The following is an 18,572-nucleotide window of genomic DNA, read 5'->3' on the forward strand; positions in this document are numbered from 1 at the left end:
TTCAAAAGCAGGAGGCGTTGCAACCAATTTCAACAAAGATTTCTTTGTACAATGCGCACAAAAATAATTTCCCTGTTCCGACTCCCAATACTGCTTTGCTTAGAAAACATTGGTCATTTTTAAGTGAAATGATTTTGAAGTTATTATGCACGAGGTGATTATAAAAGGAGAAGTGGAATTTACTATATGTGGCAAATAAAATAATTAGAGGAGTGAATTTACTGGAGCCCATGTAATTTTGGTTGCTCGATTAATACTTCTTTAGAGGCCGGGATTACAGCCTCGAGCTGTAGCACCAAAGGCCCAGGCGATGCAAACCCATTGCTTTGAGCGCGGCTGGGCAACCCTTGTCCCCGCTCGGCTCTGCAAGCCCCCGGGCGTCCCTCGGGATGTCCCCGTGCCCTGCCGAGGGCTGAGCGGGTCCCACGTGGGGCCGGGGGTCTCGCACAGCCTGACCCACCGAAACCCACTGCCGGGCTGCTCCTCTCCCCCAGGGATTTTTATCCAGCCCGCCCAGAGCTGAGCCCCGACTCCCCGTTGCCTCGTCTCTGCAGGATCGGACCCCGAAGGGGTTAACTGGATAGCAATGCCTATAAGAAATTAAAGGAGGAGGTAGTTTAACATAATTGCTTGCGATGCATGTATCAACAGCGGTCCCGAACTGCCTCTGCAAGAAAACAATGCCCTGGACGGTCTCGGCAGATACCAAAGGGTGCAAATCTCCCCTCTGGGATCAAAACACATTAGCGATGGGAATACAAACAGAGAAACCCTCCTGCGCAGCAAGTACCGATCTGCAAGGGCTCCTGCGTGAACTCGGGAGCCGGCGTCTCCTCATCCCTCCCCAAGCCGGGGGCCGGCTGCTGCCCCACCGCCCGCGGGCCTCCTCCGTGCTCCCAGAGATGCGGGTTCAACCGCATCCTTTGCCTCCCGCCCGGCCGCTCGCTGCCAAGGCCCCAGGTAACGGGGCCTTAGGGAGATCTGTAAGGGCTCCGGCAGCGGGAGGGCGAGAGCGGGCGGCACGCAGTGCCCCACGCGAGCTGCTGCTGGGGTGAGCAGTGATGGCACCCGTGCCACGCCGTCCTCCCAGCCCCTCGCCCCAGCTGGCGTTTGCTTTTCATTTGCCTCCATCCAAAGAGCAAACGGGACAGGGAAGGGTGGGATGGAGCCGGACGCCCTCCACGCAGGAGGCATGGGGTGGTCTGGGCTCTCGGGCACCGTCCATGCAAGTGCCCCATCCCAGGCACCAGCCCCAACAGCAGCCAGGGGACAGCAGAGAAAACACCAATAAAACTAGCAGATTAAAATACGTTTCATTCCCACCGAGGATTTCTCATGCCTGCCTTGTTTCAGGACACCCCAAAAAGCCTACAGCCCATCCAAAGCCCTTTCGCTCCCCCGGGTAGGACCCTCTGCGGGGCTGGATCAGTGCGGGGAGAAGCAGAGACCAGAGACCCGCCAGCTCTGCACAGGCTCCGTCCTCCAAAACCGGAGGCGGGAGCACGGCCGGGATTAGCCTGATGCCCCCGGCCAGCATCACCCGCTCCGTGCCCAGGGGCCACCGCAGGGAGCACCGTGGCGGGTCCCCTGCCAGCGACAGCGATGCCAGAGCTCCCGGGCGGCCGTACGGAGCCCGCAGCATTGCTGCAAACGTTCATCTCGGACGGCTGCAGCACGTCCAGAGCTGAGAGTTCATAGGGAAGCGGGAAAGTGTCACTCAGGATTTCCTCCTCTTCCTCCCCAGGGAAGGGGACAGGTCTCAAGAAGTGGGAAATCCGCATATTTTAAGCACCGCGTTTTAAATTAGAACAGATTATAGCAACTTTACATTGACAAATAACTGTCCAGGAAGTGGTGAGGTCATTTATTTATTTAAATGATCTTGTTGGTTTGATTGATTGAGTAGTCTTTTTTTTTTTCCGTATTTTTCCTTTTTCTTCACCATTTCTCTTTTTTTTTCCCCCCAATTCCCGGACAAACTGGGAAATGTCTGTGTATTTATATCTAGCTAAGGACAAGTAGGGGAATAAAACAAAAGACCCTAATAATACCCAAAACTATCACCCCACGGGAGCACATCAGCAATGAGCCTGCTTTTAATTATGGAAACATCTCAAGTTCAAGTTCTGCGCATCCCCACGAGGAAGCCTTTTTGCCAAGATAAAGATCTGCAATCGTACAATACTGGCACGACGCAGCCCCCGTCCTGGGTCTCCATTCGAGCTTCTGAGACGCGCAAGACCCTGTAATAATTTATTATCTCTTCTCCAAGCACTCGCCAAGCCCGTATCGAATCTCCGAGGGTAAAAGGCGCAGCAAACACGGGGCGTCACCGCCCTGGGCACGCTGCAGACCGTGGGGTCCCAAAACTGCCCGTCGCGATACGGCAATAGGGGAGCATTTTGCCCTCGCTCCTCTTTGGCTCCCATCCCGCAACCCCGTCCAACTGCCCCTCTTCCTCATCCACAGCTATTTCAGGCTGTCCCTCGCTGACCTCTGCCACTCTGTAGATCCCAGTTTCCCTGTGTCCCAGGAATGGGAAAGCTACAGATTTTATTTCACCATCCAGAGTCACGGAGCTGGCATCCCGGTGGGCCACGCTGCATCGCCCCAAGCCTCCCCGCAGCGCACCCGGCCCTGCCAGGTCCCTGTCTCTTCTCAAAGTTGCTTTGAATCATAAGAACACCATGAGAAAAACCTTTTTTTCCCCGTGTGGAGGAAGGACGGTGTGGATTTACACAAATCCCCCCGCTCCAAGTGACAAAGCATCCCGAGACCGGCTGGCCAAAATCCCCACCGGGCTGGGGGGCAAGCGACAGCTTTGCCGTGGGGCTCCCGGCATCGGCCCCGCTCCCCGAGAGCGGCTCTGCCTTCCCCAAAGTGCCGGCAACGTCCCCTCCACGAAGCACCGTGTCCGGCGGGGCCGGGATGGGTGAATTTAGGGACCATTGAGGTTAATTGCGCAAGCCCCATGCAGCCACTTTTCTCGAAGGAAATGGGAACATTTCTGCTTCATCTCTCTCTCCCTTTTTCCCCCAAAATGGTGTGAATGAGGGAAGCCCTAAAGAGATGCTCGTTGTTACAAGCAATTACCAAGGAGCCCAAAATCCTGCCAGAAACCATCAATGCTTTTAAAGACATTACAACCCAAAAGTTAGCAAGGAAATAACCAACTCTGCAATATATTAAACACATAATTTTGTACTTTTGATGGCATTTAAGCCATTAAGCCATGAAAATTCAATACTGCTAAAGGAGTCAAGTTTGCACAGGGCTGCTGTACCCCAGGAAAAACAAACAGGAGCCTGGAAGCGCCACGGGGAAGCTCCCACCGCCGAAACCCCCAAATCCGAGCCCTGCTGCCAGCGAGCGCGGAGGGGCTGACTCAGCTCTTCGGCCTCACCCAGCCACGGCACGGCCCCGGCTCTGGGCAAGCCGCCTTCGCCTCCGAACAACCCATCCCCGCCGCGCTCGGGGGCTGCGGGGCAGCGGCGCTGGTCTGGGGGTCGAGCCCAGCGCCGCGCAGAGAGGGCGGCGGGGGGGGACCGGCTCCACGCATGCAACCGTCCAAATTAAAGCACTGAAGCTCCCTAACGCAGCCCAAGGTGAACGCAAATCCCAAGGTGAATGCAAATCCCGGGTATTCGGCCTCCCACCCCCCTGCCCAAAATCTGCGGGTCAAACTGGGCGGGATGGGAGGCTCGAATTAGGGCAGCACCATCTCCTAGGGGATGCCTAGCGATTTCTAGTTGTTAGCATCACGTTGGGGCCTCTACAGAGGTTATTCTGATTAACAGGGTGGAATATTGCACCTCCTTTCCCTTCCCTGAGTAAAACAGGTTTCAGTTTTGCTATTTCTGGTGGTAAATCTCAGACTCATCTGCAGCCACGAGGGATGGGAAAAGCGGCAGGGGGATCGCTTGCCTTGCTAGCACGGCCCTGCGCATCCTTTGTCTCCCTAGCCTCAAACTAGAGCATCCCTAGGAATAAAAGGAAAAAAAAGAAGTCCACAGCACAGACTCCTCTGAACTCAAGAAAAATGGATTCAGATGCACCTTAAATTAAAAAAAAAAAATAGTGAGAAAGGCTTTTTCAGGGTGGTTTGCGGACACGCCGGGGTTGGGGGAGCCGGGCCGGCGAGGCGCTGGGCGTGGGATGAGAAGCGAGATGGAGGCGGCGAGATAGGGGGTGTGGGCAGCGGTGCCGAGGTGTGTCCAGGCTGGCGGGTCCGACCAGCACGGGGTGGTTCAGGGCGCTGCTTTTATCAGTGCGGCTTCGAGATGGAGAGGGAAGCCACGGCGAGGTGTGTGTCATCCCGGTAAGTGCTGATACAACCCTTTCTGCTCCCCGGCTGCCACCTGGGCAGCACAAGTGCTTGCTGGAAGAAATGCCCTTCCAGCGGGGCTGGGGGCACCCGGGGCACGGGCACCCTCCTCCCGCAGCCCCCCCAGCACCCCGCTGTTAACAGCGGCAAAGCCCTCTTCAGGCTGGATTTACAGATGGGATTTTTCCCCTTTACAGTCAATCTTTCTCCCACTTTTTTTGCTTTTCTGCCCCGTATTGAAGCCAAGGGCCCCCAGCGCACGGGGTGCTCAAGGGCAAGCAGCACCCAAGCCGCAGCCTTGCACCCACTGGCCGCCAGCACCCCGGGGACACAGATGCCACTAACACCTTGCACAGGCACGGACAAGGGGGTTTCCACCCTCTGCAGATCCCAAACTCTTCATTTCCCATCTGAGAGCGCGGGGCTGGGCTGCGGCTGCGGCTGACGTCGTGCACGGGGGGCAGGTGGGGAGGGAAACCCTCACCCAGCTGAGGCTCTCGAAAATATGAAAGCAAAAAGCAGCGGTTCTTGGAAACGACTCAGAGCCGTGGGAGGTGAGAAGCCTTTCCACCCGCCGGCTACGTGCCGCGCGAGGGGGGAGCGAGTGCTCGCAGGGAGCCGGGCTGGCGGCCGCCGGGCTGTCCCCTCCGGGGTGGCACCGCTCCCGGCACGGCCCCATCGCTCCCTCCCCAGGGACATGGCGGGGAAGAAGCCTTTTGGGGAGGAAAAGTGGCCACGGAGGGGATTTGTGCCTGTGCAGGATGGGGCCCAGTTAGAAAAACCCTGCGGGACAAGATGGTGGGAGAGGGGATATGAAATGGTCTTGCCTGGCCGGGGGGAGCCCAGCCACAAGCCCCCTCCTCCTCCCGGTCCGAGCCTGCGGACGCTGCAGCATGGGGACGCGCTCCTGGCACTTACTGTGGTCACACCAAGCGGGGACACGACCGAAAGCACCGCATCTCTGACGTGCACACCCCAAACAAGCAGGGCGGGGGACACCAACAACCAGCACCAGCCCCTCCGCCAGCACTCGCGCTGCCGTGTGCCCGAGGGGGCAGCGAGGGGGGACACGGGGACCCTCCTGCCCTCGCTCTTCAGGTGTGGAAACCCAAGCTACAGCCCTCCCTGCCTCACCCTCCATTTCATCATTCATCGAATTGTTTAGGTTGGAAAAGACCTTTAAGATCATCAAGTCCAACTGCAATTCAGCCCAGGACAGGAGAAAATTAAACTGCAATGTAAGAGCAGGGAGGTCTGCGCTGCCGGGCGAGGGCTGCAGCCCCCAGCACCCCGCTCCAGCACCCCGCTCCCTCCTCTCCTCGCCTTCTTTGCTGAGGGGGGCAAGAAAAACAGCTCCATTCACCCAAACCTACGCAGCATTAAACCTCAGAAAGCAACTTTACCCTCAAAGCGGTCCAAGCCCTCGCCATGCAAGCGGCGAGGGCCCCGCGCATCCCGGCGCGGCTGCCTTGCACCCCTTCCCGCCTCCCCGGCACATGGGGCTCGGGCACGCTCGCAGCCGGGGGGTGGTCTGTACCCCAGGCGAGCACAGCTGGCTGTGGATGCGCTTCTCCCCAGGGGCTGATGAAGTCCTCTTGGTCTCCCTTTCCTCCTCGACACAGTGACCGGGACAGCAGGGATGGGGTGGAATCAGAAACAAGGGGTTAAGGGCAAAGGGGGTTTAGAGAGCGGGGAGAGAGGTTAAGGAAGACTGAATGGCAGCAAGAAAAAAGTCAAGGGGGGGGGAAGACATTTAAAGGCAAAAAAAGGCTTTGCACAAGAGCTCCCAGGAGATGGGCAGAAAGGGGCCGGCGCGAGCAGAAGTGCCAGCAGCGGAGGTGCGAGCGGAGGGAAGGGAAGGGCGAGGGAGGGCGGCCAGCAGGTGGGTGTGATGGGGGAGGCCCTGGAGATGCTCCCATTTACCCAGGAACAGACTGAACAGCCCTGTATAGCTTCCAGCTATTCATTTTTCCACGTTCTGCCTCTTGTGGATTATTTTGCAAGCAGCTGTGGATGCGAGAGGGCTTTGCAGCAGGGCTGCAGCTCGGCCGAGTCGGGCTCTTGCTAAAGAGCTGCAGAGAAGGGGGGAAAAAAAGAAGGAAATTCCACAGGAAGTTAAAATATTTTATTACTTCCTGTTTGTACAAAGTATGTCAACACTTGGCACCCGCTGCGCCATTTGTTTAGAGCTAAGGTGTCAACTTGAAAAAATGCCCTTTTTTGCTCCAGATCTAACCCAGAAAGAGCCTGAGCACAAGAAAAAAATATCTCGGAGCGAGCGGGGCACTCGGCCGGAGCCTGCGGGATGCTCGGGGACCGCAGCAGAGCAGCCGGGACGGTGGTCCGGCGGTCCGGCCAAAGCCACCGCCGTCGGCAGCCCCACGCCGGCCCCGGCGCTTGGCTGTGGGTCCTTCAAACGAGCAGGAGCCTCCGGCCCCGCGGGCCAGCTCTCCCGGTCCCCCCGGCCAGGCTCCGGCCCCACGAGGGGCTCTGGCCGTCACCCGCTTCCCTGCGATTTCTCGCCCAACTCGCCTCGATTTCAGCCTCCTCAGAAGTTTTTCTGGGCGCAGCTCTAGTTAAAAGCCTTGCTCAAGGGCTGAGATGAAGCGATGGGGCAGGGGTGGAAGATGAATGGGATGCTCAGAGGTGGGGCATGGAGCCCAGCCGCGTTTCTGACCCAAAAACCCCACGAGAACGTTTGCTGGAGGAATTTCGCCGCATCTGAGAAGACGATGCCCAGGGCTTTCCCAGGATACCAAGACAAATGGGCAATTCTTTCCACATTAAGGGTGCTTTTCTGCCTGCTCACACCAGCCCCTCCCCGGCCCCACATCCCGCCTCCAGCCCCGGCCACCGCGGATCCTGCGCAACAGGAGCCAGCACACACCGCGTCCCTCGCGTTTGCACCGCTGCGGCCAAGAAGGGGAAAAACCCACATTTTTTTGTGGACACACATATATATATGCACATATATACACACATATATGTATTTACATATATATATGTAAAAAAGTATATATAATAAATACACACACACAAAAATTGCAATTCCTGCTGGCAGCTCTCACCTCCCGAAGCCAAGCAGGGAAGGCAGCGTGAGGCGGCGCGTTGGGCCGAAGGCGGTTATTACCGGGGCCGTACCGGCTCGGACGGACGGACGGCCAGCCCGGCGGGTGCCGGCGCACCGAAGGGTGCTATGCCGGAGAGCCACCCAGTGGCAGGCTAACCGGGAAAACCACGCCGGCTTTCCACGAGCAAGCTGGGATCGTTTTGCAGCTGGTATTTCCACACCGAGGGTTTCTGCAGAGGACTGCAGGGAGGGAAGGGCAAAGGGCATTATTTAATTATCCTTTTTAATTTCAGGTTCATTAGAAAATGCAAACCAAAGTGTGGCAAAGAAAAGGGTTTTTTTTAAATTTTTTTCTTCCAGTGCAAGACTGGGTTTTCATCAATCCTGAATTTAAGCCCCAGGGTCAAACTGGGAAGCAAAATATGACCTTTGCTGCCAACAAATCTACGATCATCTCAAAAAATCCCCCCAAAATCACAACTTGGGTCTAAACTCCTTAGATCAGCAGTTTATGGGCTGTGGGGGTGCAGGGATGGCGGAGAGATCAGCCTTTGGGGTCCACGCAAGGCAAGGGCACGAGCAGCAAACAAACACCACACAGACCTCCCTAAGGAGCCTACACCGCCGGCACAAACGTTTTGGGGTCCGCAAATCAGGGGAAAAAGAAAAAAAGGCAGAAAACTGCTGACCTTGCAGCCCGGGCAGGCGTCCCAGGGAGGGCATCCCTCGGGCACGCCAAGCCAGGGCCAGGACAAGCCGCTCCAGCCTCCGGTTTTGCCTAATTATGCCAAACGAAGGCACGGCCCCAACCCAAACAGCGCGGGGCCAACGCGCCCACGGCTCAGCCCCCCAGCTCCCCGCCTGGCTACGAAGCCATATCAGAAAATTTAAATTAAAGATCGGGAGCGATCGGCCGAGATGCTGAAATTCAGGAGGAGCGGGTATGATTCAGCGGGGGTTTGGCAAGCGCTGGCTATCGGTGAAGTCAGAGCAAACCAAACGCCAAGAGTAGTAACTATCTCACCTTGTATTATTATTTATGTATTCCTGATTATTATTATTATTATTAGAAAGGTGATCTGATGCAGAAGATAAGGGGCTGAGCCAGGAGTCAGGAGACCTGGTTTCTATTCCTGACCTGGAAGAGTTGTGAAATTCCCTGCCCAAGCCCTGCCTGCCTTCCCCTCCCAGCCGCGGGCTCAGCCCGTTCCTGGTGTCTGCAGCACCCACCATGACCCACGTTTGCTCGCCGCCGCTGCCGCAGCCCCACAACAGGGACCTGCCTTGTGTTTCTGGCTTAAAAGGAAAAAAAAAAACCAAAAAAACCCCACCAAACCAATGGACGCCGGCTTTGCAAATCCAGCCCGCCAGCTTGACAGGCTCCGTAAAGCCTCTCGCGCTCCAAAATAAAAATCAAGGGGGAAGAAAATCCAGCAAACCCCAATGCAAACAAAACCCCCTCGCCGAGGTAACAGCCTCCACCTGGCCTGACATCAAAGGGCACCGATGGCCCAACGACAGCATCAACAGAAAATATTTTCTGAAGCATATTTAGAAGGATCAAACCGCTTCCCTTCAATCTGGGCACTGACAGCTTTACACGCAAAGGGAACAAACTCTGCCTTATGGTCCCCGCGGCGGTGCTGAGCGAGCAGGAAGGTGAAGCCGGGGCAAAAAGCCGGAGACGGAGGCCCCGGGGACGAGGTCCCGCCGCAGAGGGGGTCCCGCAGAGCAAATAATACTCATGGCAGAAGGAAACTCCTCCAGCCAACGGCACCGGAGCATTTCCCCGCGCTCCTCGCATCACGGGAGATGCCAAGGTGAGCTGAAAGCAGCCCGACGCCGAAAACCAGCCCAGCGAGGACGATTCGCAGCCGCCTTTGCAAAGAGTCACCCTCAACCGAGAGGCACCGTCCTGCATCCCGGAGAGCCTACTCGATCAAAACAGAAAGACATTTCTGCGGTTGAATCGTCTCTTTGGTTTTCTCAAGCAACGCAGCCCCCGGCCGTGGGCGCTGCCAGCCGGAGCCTTTGACAACCCGAAAGCGAAACCACCGCTAACCAAAAGGGGAAGGTGCTCTCCGAGCTCTCCTGGGCCCGTGCGGACAGACAGGCAAATACAAGCACGGCGCGGAGGAAACCTGCAAACGTTTTTAGTTTAAAAATCAGCAAGTCGGCCTCCGAAGCCGGGCACAGCATCTCTGGCTGCGTCACCCCCTCAGAAATGCCCTGCGCGCCGCCAGATTCGAGTCCTGTGGATTTTTGCTGACGAAGACCAAAGCATTTTCCCTACATCCCAACCACCCCGAGGACGGGGGCTGTAAAACCACCCCTCCACGATGGGATGCAAGCAGCAGGCAGGGCCGCACGCCTGCGTGCGGAGAGAATAAAAGCAGCCAAGCCGTGCCCGCCGCAGCGCGCGCTCTCGGGCTCGCTCGGCCACGCCAACGCCGTCTCGTTACCTCTGCGCGCTGCGAACGCCGCCCGCCCCGGCTGGCTTTGCCCGGCCGCAGAGGCATCCTGCGCCCTTCGGCCCCGGCGAGCTCGGCCCCCCGCGCCCCCCGCGCTCCTCGGTGCATGCCAAATAACACCCATCACTTACTGCGTGGCTCCCGGGGTCCGTCTACGGTGACTTTAATGGCTCGGTGATAGGTAGCGACTTGGGTGGGGTTGGTGAAGACGGTGATCGTCAGGGTAAAGCTTTTTCCTAAGGAGGGTGGGAGGAAAAAAAAAAAAAAAAGCCATGAAAAATGAGGATATTCACATGGGTTCAGCTCTTATGGGAGCAAAAGGCTCCTGCTGGAGCAAGCTCAGACACAAATATCCACATCCACCGAACTCCAACACACACATCATTTAATTTTATGAGACATTATTGCCGAGACACAAAGCTCGGCTGGCTCCCGCTGGGGTTCGGCTGGCTGCAGCAGAGAGAGGCCTGGACCCGGTTCAGAGCGGGAGCCAGGACCTTCCTGGATGGAAAAGTCACTTGTCCCCCCCTCCCCTGCCCTGTCCCCCCATCGACCCCTCCACCCACAGCCGCTTCCTGGTGCCTTCCCGCTCGGGTGCCTCCCCTTTTCCCATGGGAATCCAGCCCCGAAATGTGGCGCTGGATGCAGGACCCCCTCCGCAAGGGATGGATTTGGGTCCTGGCGCCCATGGGATGCTCCTGCGGGAGCAAGCTGGTGAGATGGCATCAGCCTGCAGGCAATGGGTGCTGGTGGTTGCGGGGGAAGCCCGCCGGCTTTGGCCCCGTGGATGCCCGCACGACGGGCGTCTGGAGGGGAGCTGCCCAGGGCTCCCGGCCGTACGGGCACCCGCAGCCCGCGCACGGGGGCCAGAGCCAGGAACTGGAAACTGCAAAATGGGAACTGAATCCCTCCAGCTTTGGCCACCAGAAGTGGCCATCAGAGAGCTGGCCCTGCCGGCTGCGGGGACTGTCCCCCTCTCCCAGCCCTGGCCAGGGAGCGGGAACCCGCTGCTGGGAAAGCGTTCGGGTACCATCATGGGGGCTGTCAGGGATGCTTTTGTAGCACTGAGCTTGGCACCGTTCTTAAAAAAAACAAAGAAAAGGGGCAAAGCAGCGAAAAGCTCTTGGGAGCCCAATTTTGCAAGAAGACAACAGTCATGCCTCGCCCCAGCAGAACAGGTTTCCATCCGCAGCCCGAAAACGCTTTTGGCTTCATGGAGGGTGTTACACACCTGCACCCCAGTACCACCCCGCTCTCCCCTCCCAGCACCCACCCTGACCCCAGACCCGTTCACCTCCTGCAGCCCTGGCAGCTTCATCCCAGCCCCTCTGCCCTCTCCTTGCCCGATCCCGGCTGCCATCGCCATCACCCCCAGCCGATGGGGAGGCGGTGGGAGAGCGGAGGCCTTTCCCGCGGACGGGGGGCACCCGCCACGCACCGGTCTCCACGGGGAAGGGCCTCCGCTCTCCCGCCGCCTCCCCAGATTCGGGAATCCCTTGGGTAAAGGGGGGAGTTTGCACAGGCAAGGGAACAAACCGCTCTAACCAACCTCCCCCGAGAGCAATCGCCGTCCGATTTCAAAGGTATCGAGTATTTCGGAGGTATAAACCCCAGCAGGAATCAGGCTGGAAATGCCCGTGTAATAGCCCTTAGCTCCTCCAGCCTTCATTTCACAAAGAAATGCAGTAAGAAACCACCTCCTTTCCCTTTTCCCCTAAAGGGATTAGGGGTTTTCAGATCCCGACCATCATCTATCTGCAGGGTTGGACCTGAGAACATCTATAGCAAAACAAAACAGTATTTATACAGCTAGAAGGAAAAAAGAATAAACGGAAAAATGAAATTATCTCCTCCGGAGAACATCCTGCAATTATCCCAGGTGGGAGAGTTTCTCTCCGGGAACGGCAGGGAGGGGGGAAACGCTGGCTTTAAAGCAGACAGCAAACATCAATCCATGCCCTACCTCAGCTTTCAGAACAGGACTAAACACTGTGCAAGCCTTCAGCTCATTTTCTGCACAAAAAGGATTTTTATTTTTTTTTTTTACCCTCCCAAATACAATTTGAATCCTCGGTGAAACGGTCGCGCTGAGAACCTGCGCAGCAGAGCCGCAGCCTGCGAAGCGCGGAGGCTGCCGGCGCGGCCGCGGAGAGCACAGCCAACGCCGAGCTCTCGTTGGCAAAAGGGTTACGGAACCGGGGTGCGGGGATGAGGATTATTGTGAGCAATTATTTAGGAAATGTCACGGGCGGGGAGCAGGGGGAGGGAGCCCTGGGGCTGCGTGCGAGGGAGCAGGCGGCGTGCAGGCGAGCCGGGCTTGCGAGCCACAAAACCCTCCCGCACGCCCAGGGAGCTGAGCCCAGCGGCTCCATGCCCGGCTCCCCCACTTACTACTGCATCTGGGGTTTGGTTTTTTTTTTTTTTTTTTTGTATTTTAGTTTTATTTTTTTATTCTCCATGTGCAATAACTTCCCTGCATTTCGGTTCCCCCCTCTGCTCGCTGCAGACACGAACACCTCTCCGGGGAGGACGGCCGCAGCGCGGAGCCGGCCGGGCCATTTTTACTTCTCTTAACAGCTCTCAAAAATCCTCCCATGAATCGAAAATGACAATTATTACTCAGCATCATTTTTACTCATTTCCCGCCTTCTCGGGAAGCCGGGCTGAGGTTACTCATTCCCACCGTGCCCCAGCCCCGATTTGCCGGCTGCGGGGGGCTGGATCCCAGCTCCCGGGTGGGTTTGGCAGCACCCACGGCTCCGTGGGCGCTCCGGGGATATTCCGGCCGGGAGGCGCAGCAGGCATCGCAGCACCCCGTTGGCCTTGGCTTTCATTTTATACGGTGCCATCTGAGCAGAAAAGGGGTTTGGTTTTGTGGTTGTTTTTTTTTTTAGACTGAAGCAGAGGGGAGCTGGTCCTTCTCCCCTCCCTTTGTCCTGCACACGGGGGGTAGTGGGGGGGTAAGGACCGGCTCTTCCCAGCTCACAGTGCCGGGGAGTGACCCCAGACACGTTAATACTAAAAATACCCAATTCTGAGCCATTTCAAGTCGTTTTGAAAACGAGAGCCTCGCTGCTTCTGATTTTAGCGGGCTCCCGCAGCCCGGCACAGGCAGGGGCCGTCGGCGGAGGCCGATGGGGCGCGTTTACGGCGGCCGCGTCCCCGCATCCCATCGCCGCAAGCATCGCCGCACACGCAGAGCTCCGCTCCGCCGAGCTGTTCCGTAGCAAACCCAGATTTCTGCCGGAATAAACAAAACCAGCACCGGGCTCTCAGAGATTACGCCAAAGAAGGGAAAGCAAGCGCGGCACCCAGAATAAAAATTCAATAGCAACGATTTTTCACGCTAAAGAGGTCTGAAAGAGCCCCTTGCCGGGAAAGCCCGGCCGTACCCGGGGAACGAAGCACAGGCTTCACGCTGGGAGAAAACCCCCCTGTGCCGCCCTCACGCCAGCCCGGGGGGGTTATTCCTGGGCAAACGTTACAAAGCCTCATCCCACAAGATTATATTAAAAAAAAATAAATAAAATAAATCAGCACTTGAGTTACGCTCCTCGCGCCGAAGCCTGTTAGAGGCAGCGAAGGTGTTTCCACTGCTGCAATGAGTATTTGCCAGGACTCTGCCCGAGGAAGGAGACCATGAACTACTGTTAATTCTGGGCTCGGGACTGCAGAGGAGGAAAGTTAATAATGAATTCAACAGTCAAGCTGAGATTGGGTTGCATTCAGCTTGGAAATTTGTGTAAGGAGGATGAAAAAAAAAAAACAGAAAGAGCCTAAGAGAATAATTGATTACAGAAATGAAAGCTTAATTCATAAAAGAAAAACATTTTCCATCCATCAACCTGCAACCAGTTAAGTGGAGAGTTTTAAAGAAACTGCAACATGGAGAAGGAGCCAACAGGAAAAAGGAAATGTATGAAAGAATGTAAACTATTCAAGTTTCATAAAGAGGAACAAGTAAACAGTTATTACATGCAAATAATTCCTAACATCACTGCTTTTAATTAATGCAGAGAAGTCAAAATATATCTGACACTGCGTGGATACATTCGAAGCCTTTGAGAAAATGCTGCCGTATGGCCATTAAAATACGGTATTCTTATTTTTGTTTAAGTGAACAATTAAGGCTTCGCTCCGCAGTGTTACTGGCGACGAAAAGCTGAATTTCTGTTCGCCCGGAGCTCAGGTGCCGGGGGCGGGGGGGAGCCCCGTTCCCGTCCCGATTCGTTTTGAAAAAGCCAGCAGCGGGATCCCTTTAGAGCTACAGGACAGAGCCAGCCTCGACGGGCAGAAAATAACATTTCTGCCCCGCTCTTCCATGCGACAACCGTGGAGAAAACGAGGCAACCTCCCCCCGAAAGCAGCCGCGGCTCCGCGCCCGCCTCCCGCATCTCCCGGCCGCAAGGAGCCGCTCGGCGCCGCGCCGGGCCCCGTTTTCCCCTGCACGCCCCATGTTCCCCGTTTCGAAAGGGGCCGCCGGCGGGGTCACCGCCCTGAGCGCCCCCGCCGCGGGCACCGGGGCGGCGGGGGCTGCGGGGCCGAGCGGGGCCGCCTCCTGCGCCGCCCTGTCCCGACATATCGGCGCCCCGGGACGAGCGGGGCCGAGCCGCTCCCGCACCCCTCCGGGGCCGGGGGGCTCCCCCCTGCCCGCAAGCCCGCGGCGACGAAACCACCGGCCCACGAGAAATGCGCCGTTAAACATAAAAGAAAACTAAAGCTTTTTTTTTTTTTCCTATCTTAAAAAAAAAGCGAAATAAAAAGGCCAACCATTTCCTAGCCGGTACCTACCCCTGCCGCTTCTCCCAACAAATCTGAGGTCGTTAAACCTTGCTACTTGGTTTTTCATCACGGCGGAGGCGTTGCGGAGCTCCGCCGAGTAGTTTTCGTCGTTCCCCGCCATCACCGTGACCACCGTCCCATCGGGGACATCGCCGAGGGCTACGACCTAGGGCAGGACGAGAGGGTTTTAGGCTAAAATTATCTGCGACGGGAGCTAACCTGCCCTGCGGTTTCCCCCCTAAACCCCCCAAAACCCAAAGCAAAACCAAAAGCAACCCGTGCCCCCGAGGAAGGCTGGAAAACCGGAGGGGGAAGGGGAAAATGGGCTAAAAAAGGGGTTAAAAGGGGTTCCGCGGGGCGGGGGGGGCCGGGCCGCCCCGGCCCCGCCGGGGGGAATCGCGCTTTTATTTTGTTTGATTCGGGGGAAACAAAAACCCAAAAAGCGCTGCCGAGCGCGGGGCGGCCGCTGCCCGGGCCCCGGAGCTCCGCGCCCGGCCCGGGGGAGGCGGCGAGCTCCCGGCGCCGGGCCGAGCGGGGCAACCCGGTCTGCAGCCCCCCGGCCTCCGCCGCCTCCTGCCCGGCTCCCCCGCCTCTCCTCCCGCCGGGCTTTGGCTTCGCTCGCTGCCCAAGCCCCGGGCCCCGGCCCGGGGGGCCCCGGCCGATCGCCCCGGCCCGGGGGAGCGGAGCCGGGCGGCCGCGGGGAGCCGGGGCAGCGCAGCCCGGTGCCGGTGCTTCAGCTCTGCGCCTTCTTTTTGCAGATTACATCTCCCTTCCCTGCCTCTCTCTCTCCCTCTCCCAGGAAGGTAATTAACCTCCACTCTCATTAAACTTCAAAGTTGCCTGAGAGCTCCTAACTGTACGGAATATCTAAGATGCTGTGACCGCGGGGCAATGCGGAGACTTGATTAAAAATAATAAACCGCGCTCCCGTGGAGGTGATGTCAGGAGCGAGTTACAGCGAAAGGGGCGGAGGGAAAGAGGCGAGTGGGTCGGGGCGGAGGGCGAGCCCGGGGCCGAGCCGGTCCCTCCGAGCCGCCGGGGCTACCTGCCCGGCCGCAGCGCGCCCCGCAGCCCCCGGCTTACCTTGAAGGCGACGGGCAGCGTCTTGTTGCACCTCCAGTGGGACGGCAGCACCGAGCACAAGAAGTTGGGGCTGTCGGTGCGCACCAGCTCGCCGGCGTGGTCGGCCAGTACATCCACGACGGAGCGGACCTCGGGGCGAGCCCGGGCGCCCGGTGCGGGGGCCCCCAGCGCCCCGCTGTTCTCGCCCATCTTACCGCAGGGGAAGGCCGTGGAGGGGGGTGTGAAGCGCCTGCTGGTGCTCGGGTCTACGGGAATACGCATCACAACGGCGGGCGTCAGGGAGCCGCCGCGGCCGGGGGGGACGAGGAGGGGCCCGGCGGGGCCCGGCGCCCACCGCTCGGCTGCGGCGGGGCTCGGCGGCGGCAGGCGGCGGGGGCAGCAGCGGCGGCCGGGCCCCGCGCTGCCTCGCTCCGTCCCGGCAGACCGCCGTCCTCGGCGGGGCGGCGCGGGGAACGCGGTACGGGTCGGTCTCTCCCGCCCGGTTCCGGGGCTCGTTCCCGGCGGTTTCGCTGCGGTCCCCTCCGCCCCGCCCGGGGAAAGGCGGCGCGGAGCCCCGGCAGAGCCACGTCGCGGCCGGGCGCCCTGGGCTGCAGGCGGGTCCCCTCCGCCGGGCGGCCCCGAATCCGGCTCCAAGTGTCAGCCGCGCCGCCCGGTACCGTATTTACTGCCGGCCCCGGGGGGGGCGGGCCGCGCCCTGACGGACGGGGCGCCGCGCCAATGGGGAGCCCGCGGGGGCCCTTGTCCCCGCCCACCCCCCCGGCTCCCGCGGGGCGAGGGGGCGTGGCCGCCAACGAGGGGGCGTGGCGTTCGCGAAGGAGGCGTGGCCTCTGGTGAATGGGCGTGGCCTCGGGAGCCGGGCGGGGCGGGCGCACGTCGGGGCCCCGGTGGCTTCTCGCCGCCGCCGCCGCCGCCGCCGCCGGGTTTTGGGGTGAGATGGGGCCGGTTTGGGGCCGGAGCCACCGCCGTGCAGCGCGGCTGCGAGCACAGCACGGCCCCCGCCGCCTCCCCGCCGCCCGCGGAGGCTCGGCCGCGGGGCAGCCGCTGGGGCCGGCCGGCACCCGCGGCCCCGGCGGGGCGGCTCGCCCCGCGGCCCGCGCTGACAACCGCCGCTCCCCGCCCTCCGCCTTCTGCCTCCCCCCCCAGAAAACTGAAAACCGCCTCGATCTCCGGCGGTCCCGGCAGCTCCCCCGGGGCTGCGGCTGCGGGCAGGGCCGGCGGCTCCGGCCGGAATCGTTGGAGAGAAAATTGGTGGCGAAGCCACCGGTGCTGCGGGAACACAACGAAGGCGGCGGTGCGGTTCGGTCCGCTCCGCTCCGCGGCTGCCCGCGGGGCCCCGGCCGCGGAACCGCCGCACCGCGGGGCGGGCGGGGGCCGGGGCCGAGCCGGGGCCGAGGCGGAGGCTGCTCCGCCCGCTGCTGCCCGGCGCTGCCCGGCGCTGCCCCGGGAGCGGGCCCGGCCGTCGGAGCGGGGCCGGCCGGGCCGCAGCGTTCCCAGCTCGGCGCTGGGCGATGGGAAACGCGATTTTCCTTAAAACAAACACAAATAAACCCCAACAGACAAAAAAATTCTCTTTTTCCTGAACTCCTTCCACAAACTAATGAAACGTTTTCCTCCGCAAGCCGCAGCGCCCGGAGGGGCGAGCCCGGGCCGGGCTCCGCATCCCGCTGCTCGCAAGACCCAGAAAAACCCCGCGTTTGCCCAAAAGAAAAAAAAAAAAAGATTTTTGTTTTTAACGGGAGGGAGCGGGGGGTCCCTCGCCGGCCGAGGCAGCGCGGGTGGCCGCGCCGGGCCCCGGGGGAGCCGCGCCGGGCGACCGCCGCCGTCGGGCCGGTGCCGGGGGCAGCTCCGAGCCCGACCGGCCCCGGGGGGCGGCGGTGCCGGGGGGGAGCGGCCGCCAGCCCCCCGTGTCGCCCCGTCTCCCGCAGTCACCGGCGCTGAAATCCTGCCCTTTTTAGGTGAAAGCGGCCGCCGGGTTCAGTTCTATTTTCCGTCCCCCGTTCAGCAGCGGGGGGGACCCACACAAAGCCCGGAGCAGGGCGGGGAGGACCCGCCGGGCCGGGCTGCCGCGGCCCCGGGCCGGGCCTTGCCGGGGGCTGGGCACGTCCCCATCCCGGTACCCCCCCCCCCCCCCAGCCCCGGTACCTCCGGGGGGGCACGGGGGGGCCGGGGGGCTCACACCACGCATGCGCTGCAGTGCGGCGGCGCGGCCGCCAGTTGGCGCCGAGGCTCCGCCGTGGCGGCTCCGCGACGGGGCGGGCGCGACGGGGCGGCCCCGGCCCCCGACCCCCCCCATCCCCGGCCCCCGACCCCCCCCATCCCGGCCGGGGCGGCCCCGGCCCCCGACCCCCCCCATCCCCGGCCAGGGCCGCCTCGGCCCCCCGACCCCCCCCCATCCCCGGCCGGGGCCGCCCCGGCCCCCCGACCCCCCCCATCCCCGGCCGGGGCGGCCCCGGCCCCTGACCCCCCCCCCCCCATCCCCGGCCGTGCCTCTCCTGCCTCTGCCCGCTGCCGAGCCGCCCCCCCGAGCCGCCCCGCCTTTGGCCCAGCCGCCCCGCGCAGCGCTGGAGGTGCCGCCGGTGCCCCCCGGCCCGGCGCCCTGCAGGGCGGGTGGCCCCGCACCGGCGGGCAGAGCCCCGCACCGGCGGGCAGGGCCCCGCCGTGCTGCCCGCCCCGTCCCGCAGGCCCCCACGGGGTGACTGCGGGCCCGGCAGGGCAGAGCTGCCTCCCGGCGGCACCGTGCCCGTTGCCAGCTCCTGCCGTTCCCGGTTGCTTGCTTCATCCGCGCAGGGCCGCTCACAGCCCTGCGTCCGCTCACAGCCCTGCGTCCGCGCAGCTCTGGAAT

At 60.8% G+C, this 18,572-nt stretch overlaps 1 protein-coding gene across 1 annotated transcript in view; it reads right to left on the reverse strand.

Moving 5' to 3' along the window:
- RUNX3 (RUNX family transcription factor 3) overlaps positions 1 to 16,015 on the reverse strand; it is a 37,780-nt gene extending 21,765 nt beyond the window's left edge. The window contains exons 1-3 of the mRNA XM_082329870.1: positions 15,731 to 16,015; positions 14,657 to 14,813; positions 9,997 to 10,101 (exon numbers count right to left, since the gene is read on the reverse strand). Of these exons, the coding sequence (XP_082185996.1) occupies positions 9,997 to 10,101; positions 14,657 to 14,813; positions 15,731 to 15,991 (523 nt within the window). The 5' untranslated portion in view covers positions 15,992 to 16,015. The remainder of the gene's footprint in view (positions 1 to 9,996; positions 10,102 to 14,656; positions 14,814 to 15,730) is intronic.
- Positions 16,016 to 18,572: the final 2,557 nt, after the last annotated feature.

Source organism: Platalea leucorodia (genome assembly GCF_965183815.1).
Source record: "Platalea leucorodia genome assembly, chromosome: 18".
Taxonomy (NCBI): domain Eukaryota; kingdom Metazoa; phylum Chordata; class Aves; order Pelecaniformes; family Threskiornithidae; genus Platalea; species Platalea leucorodia.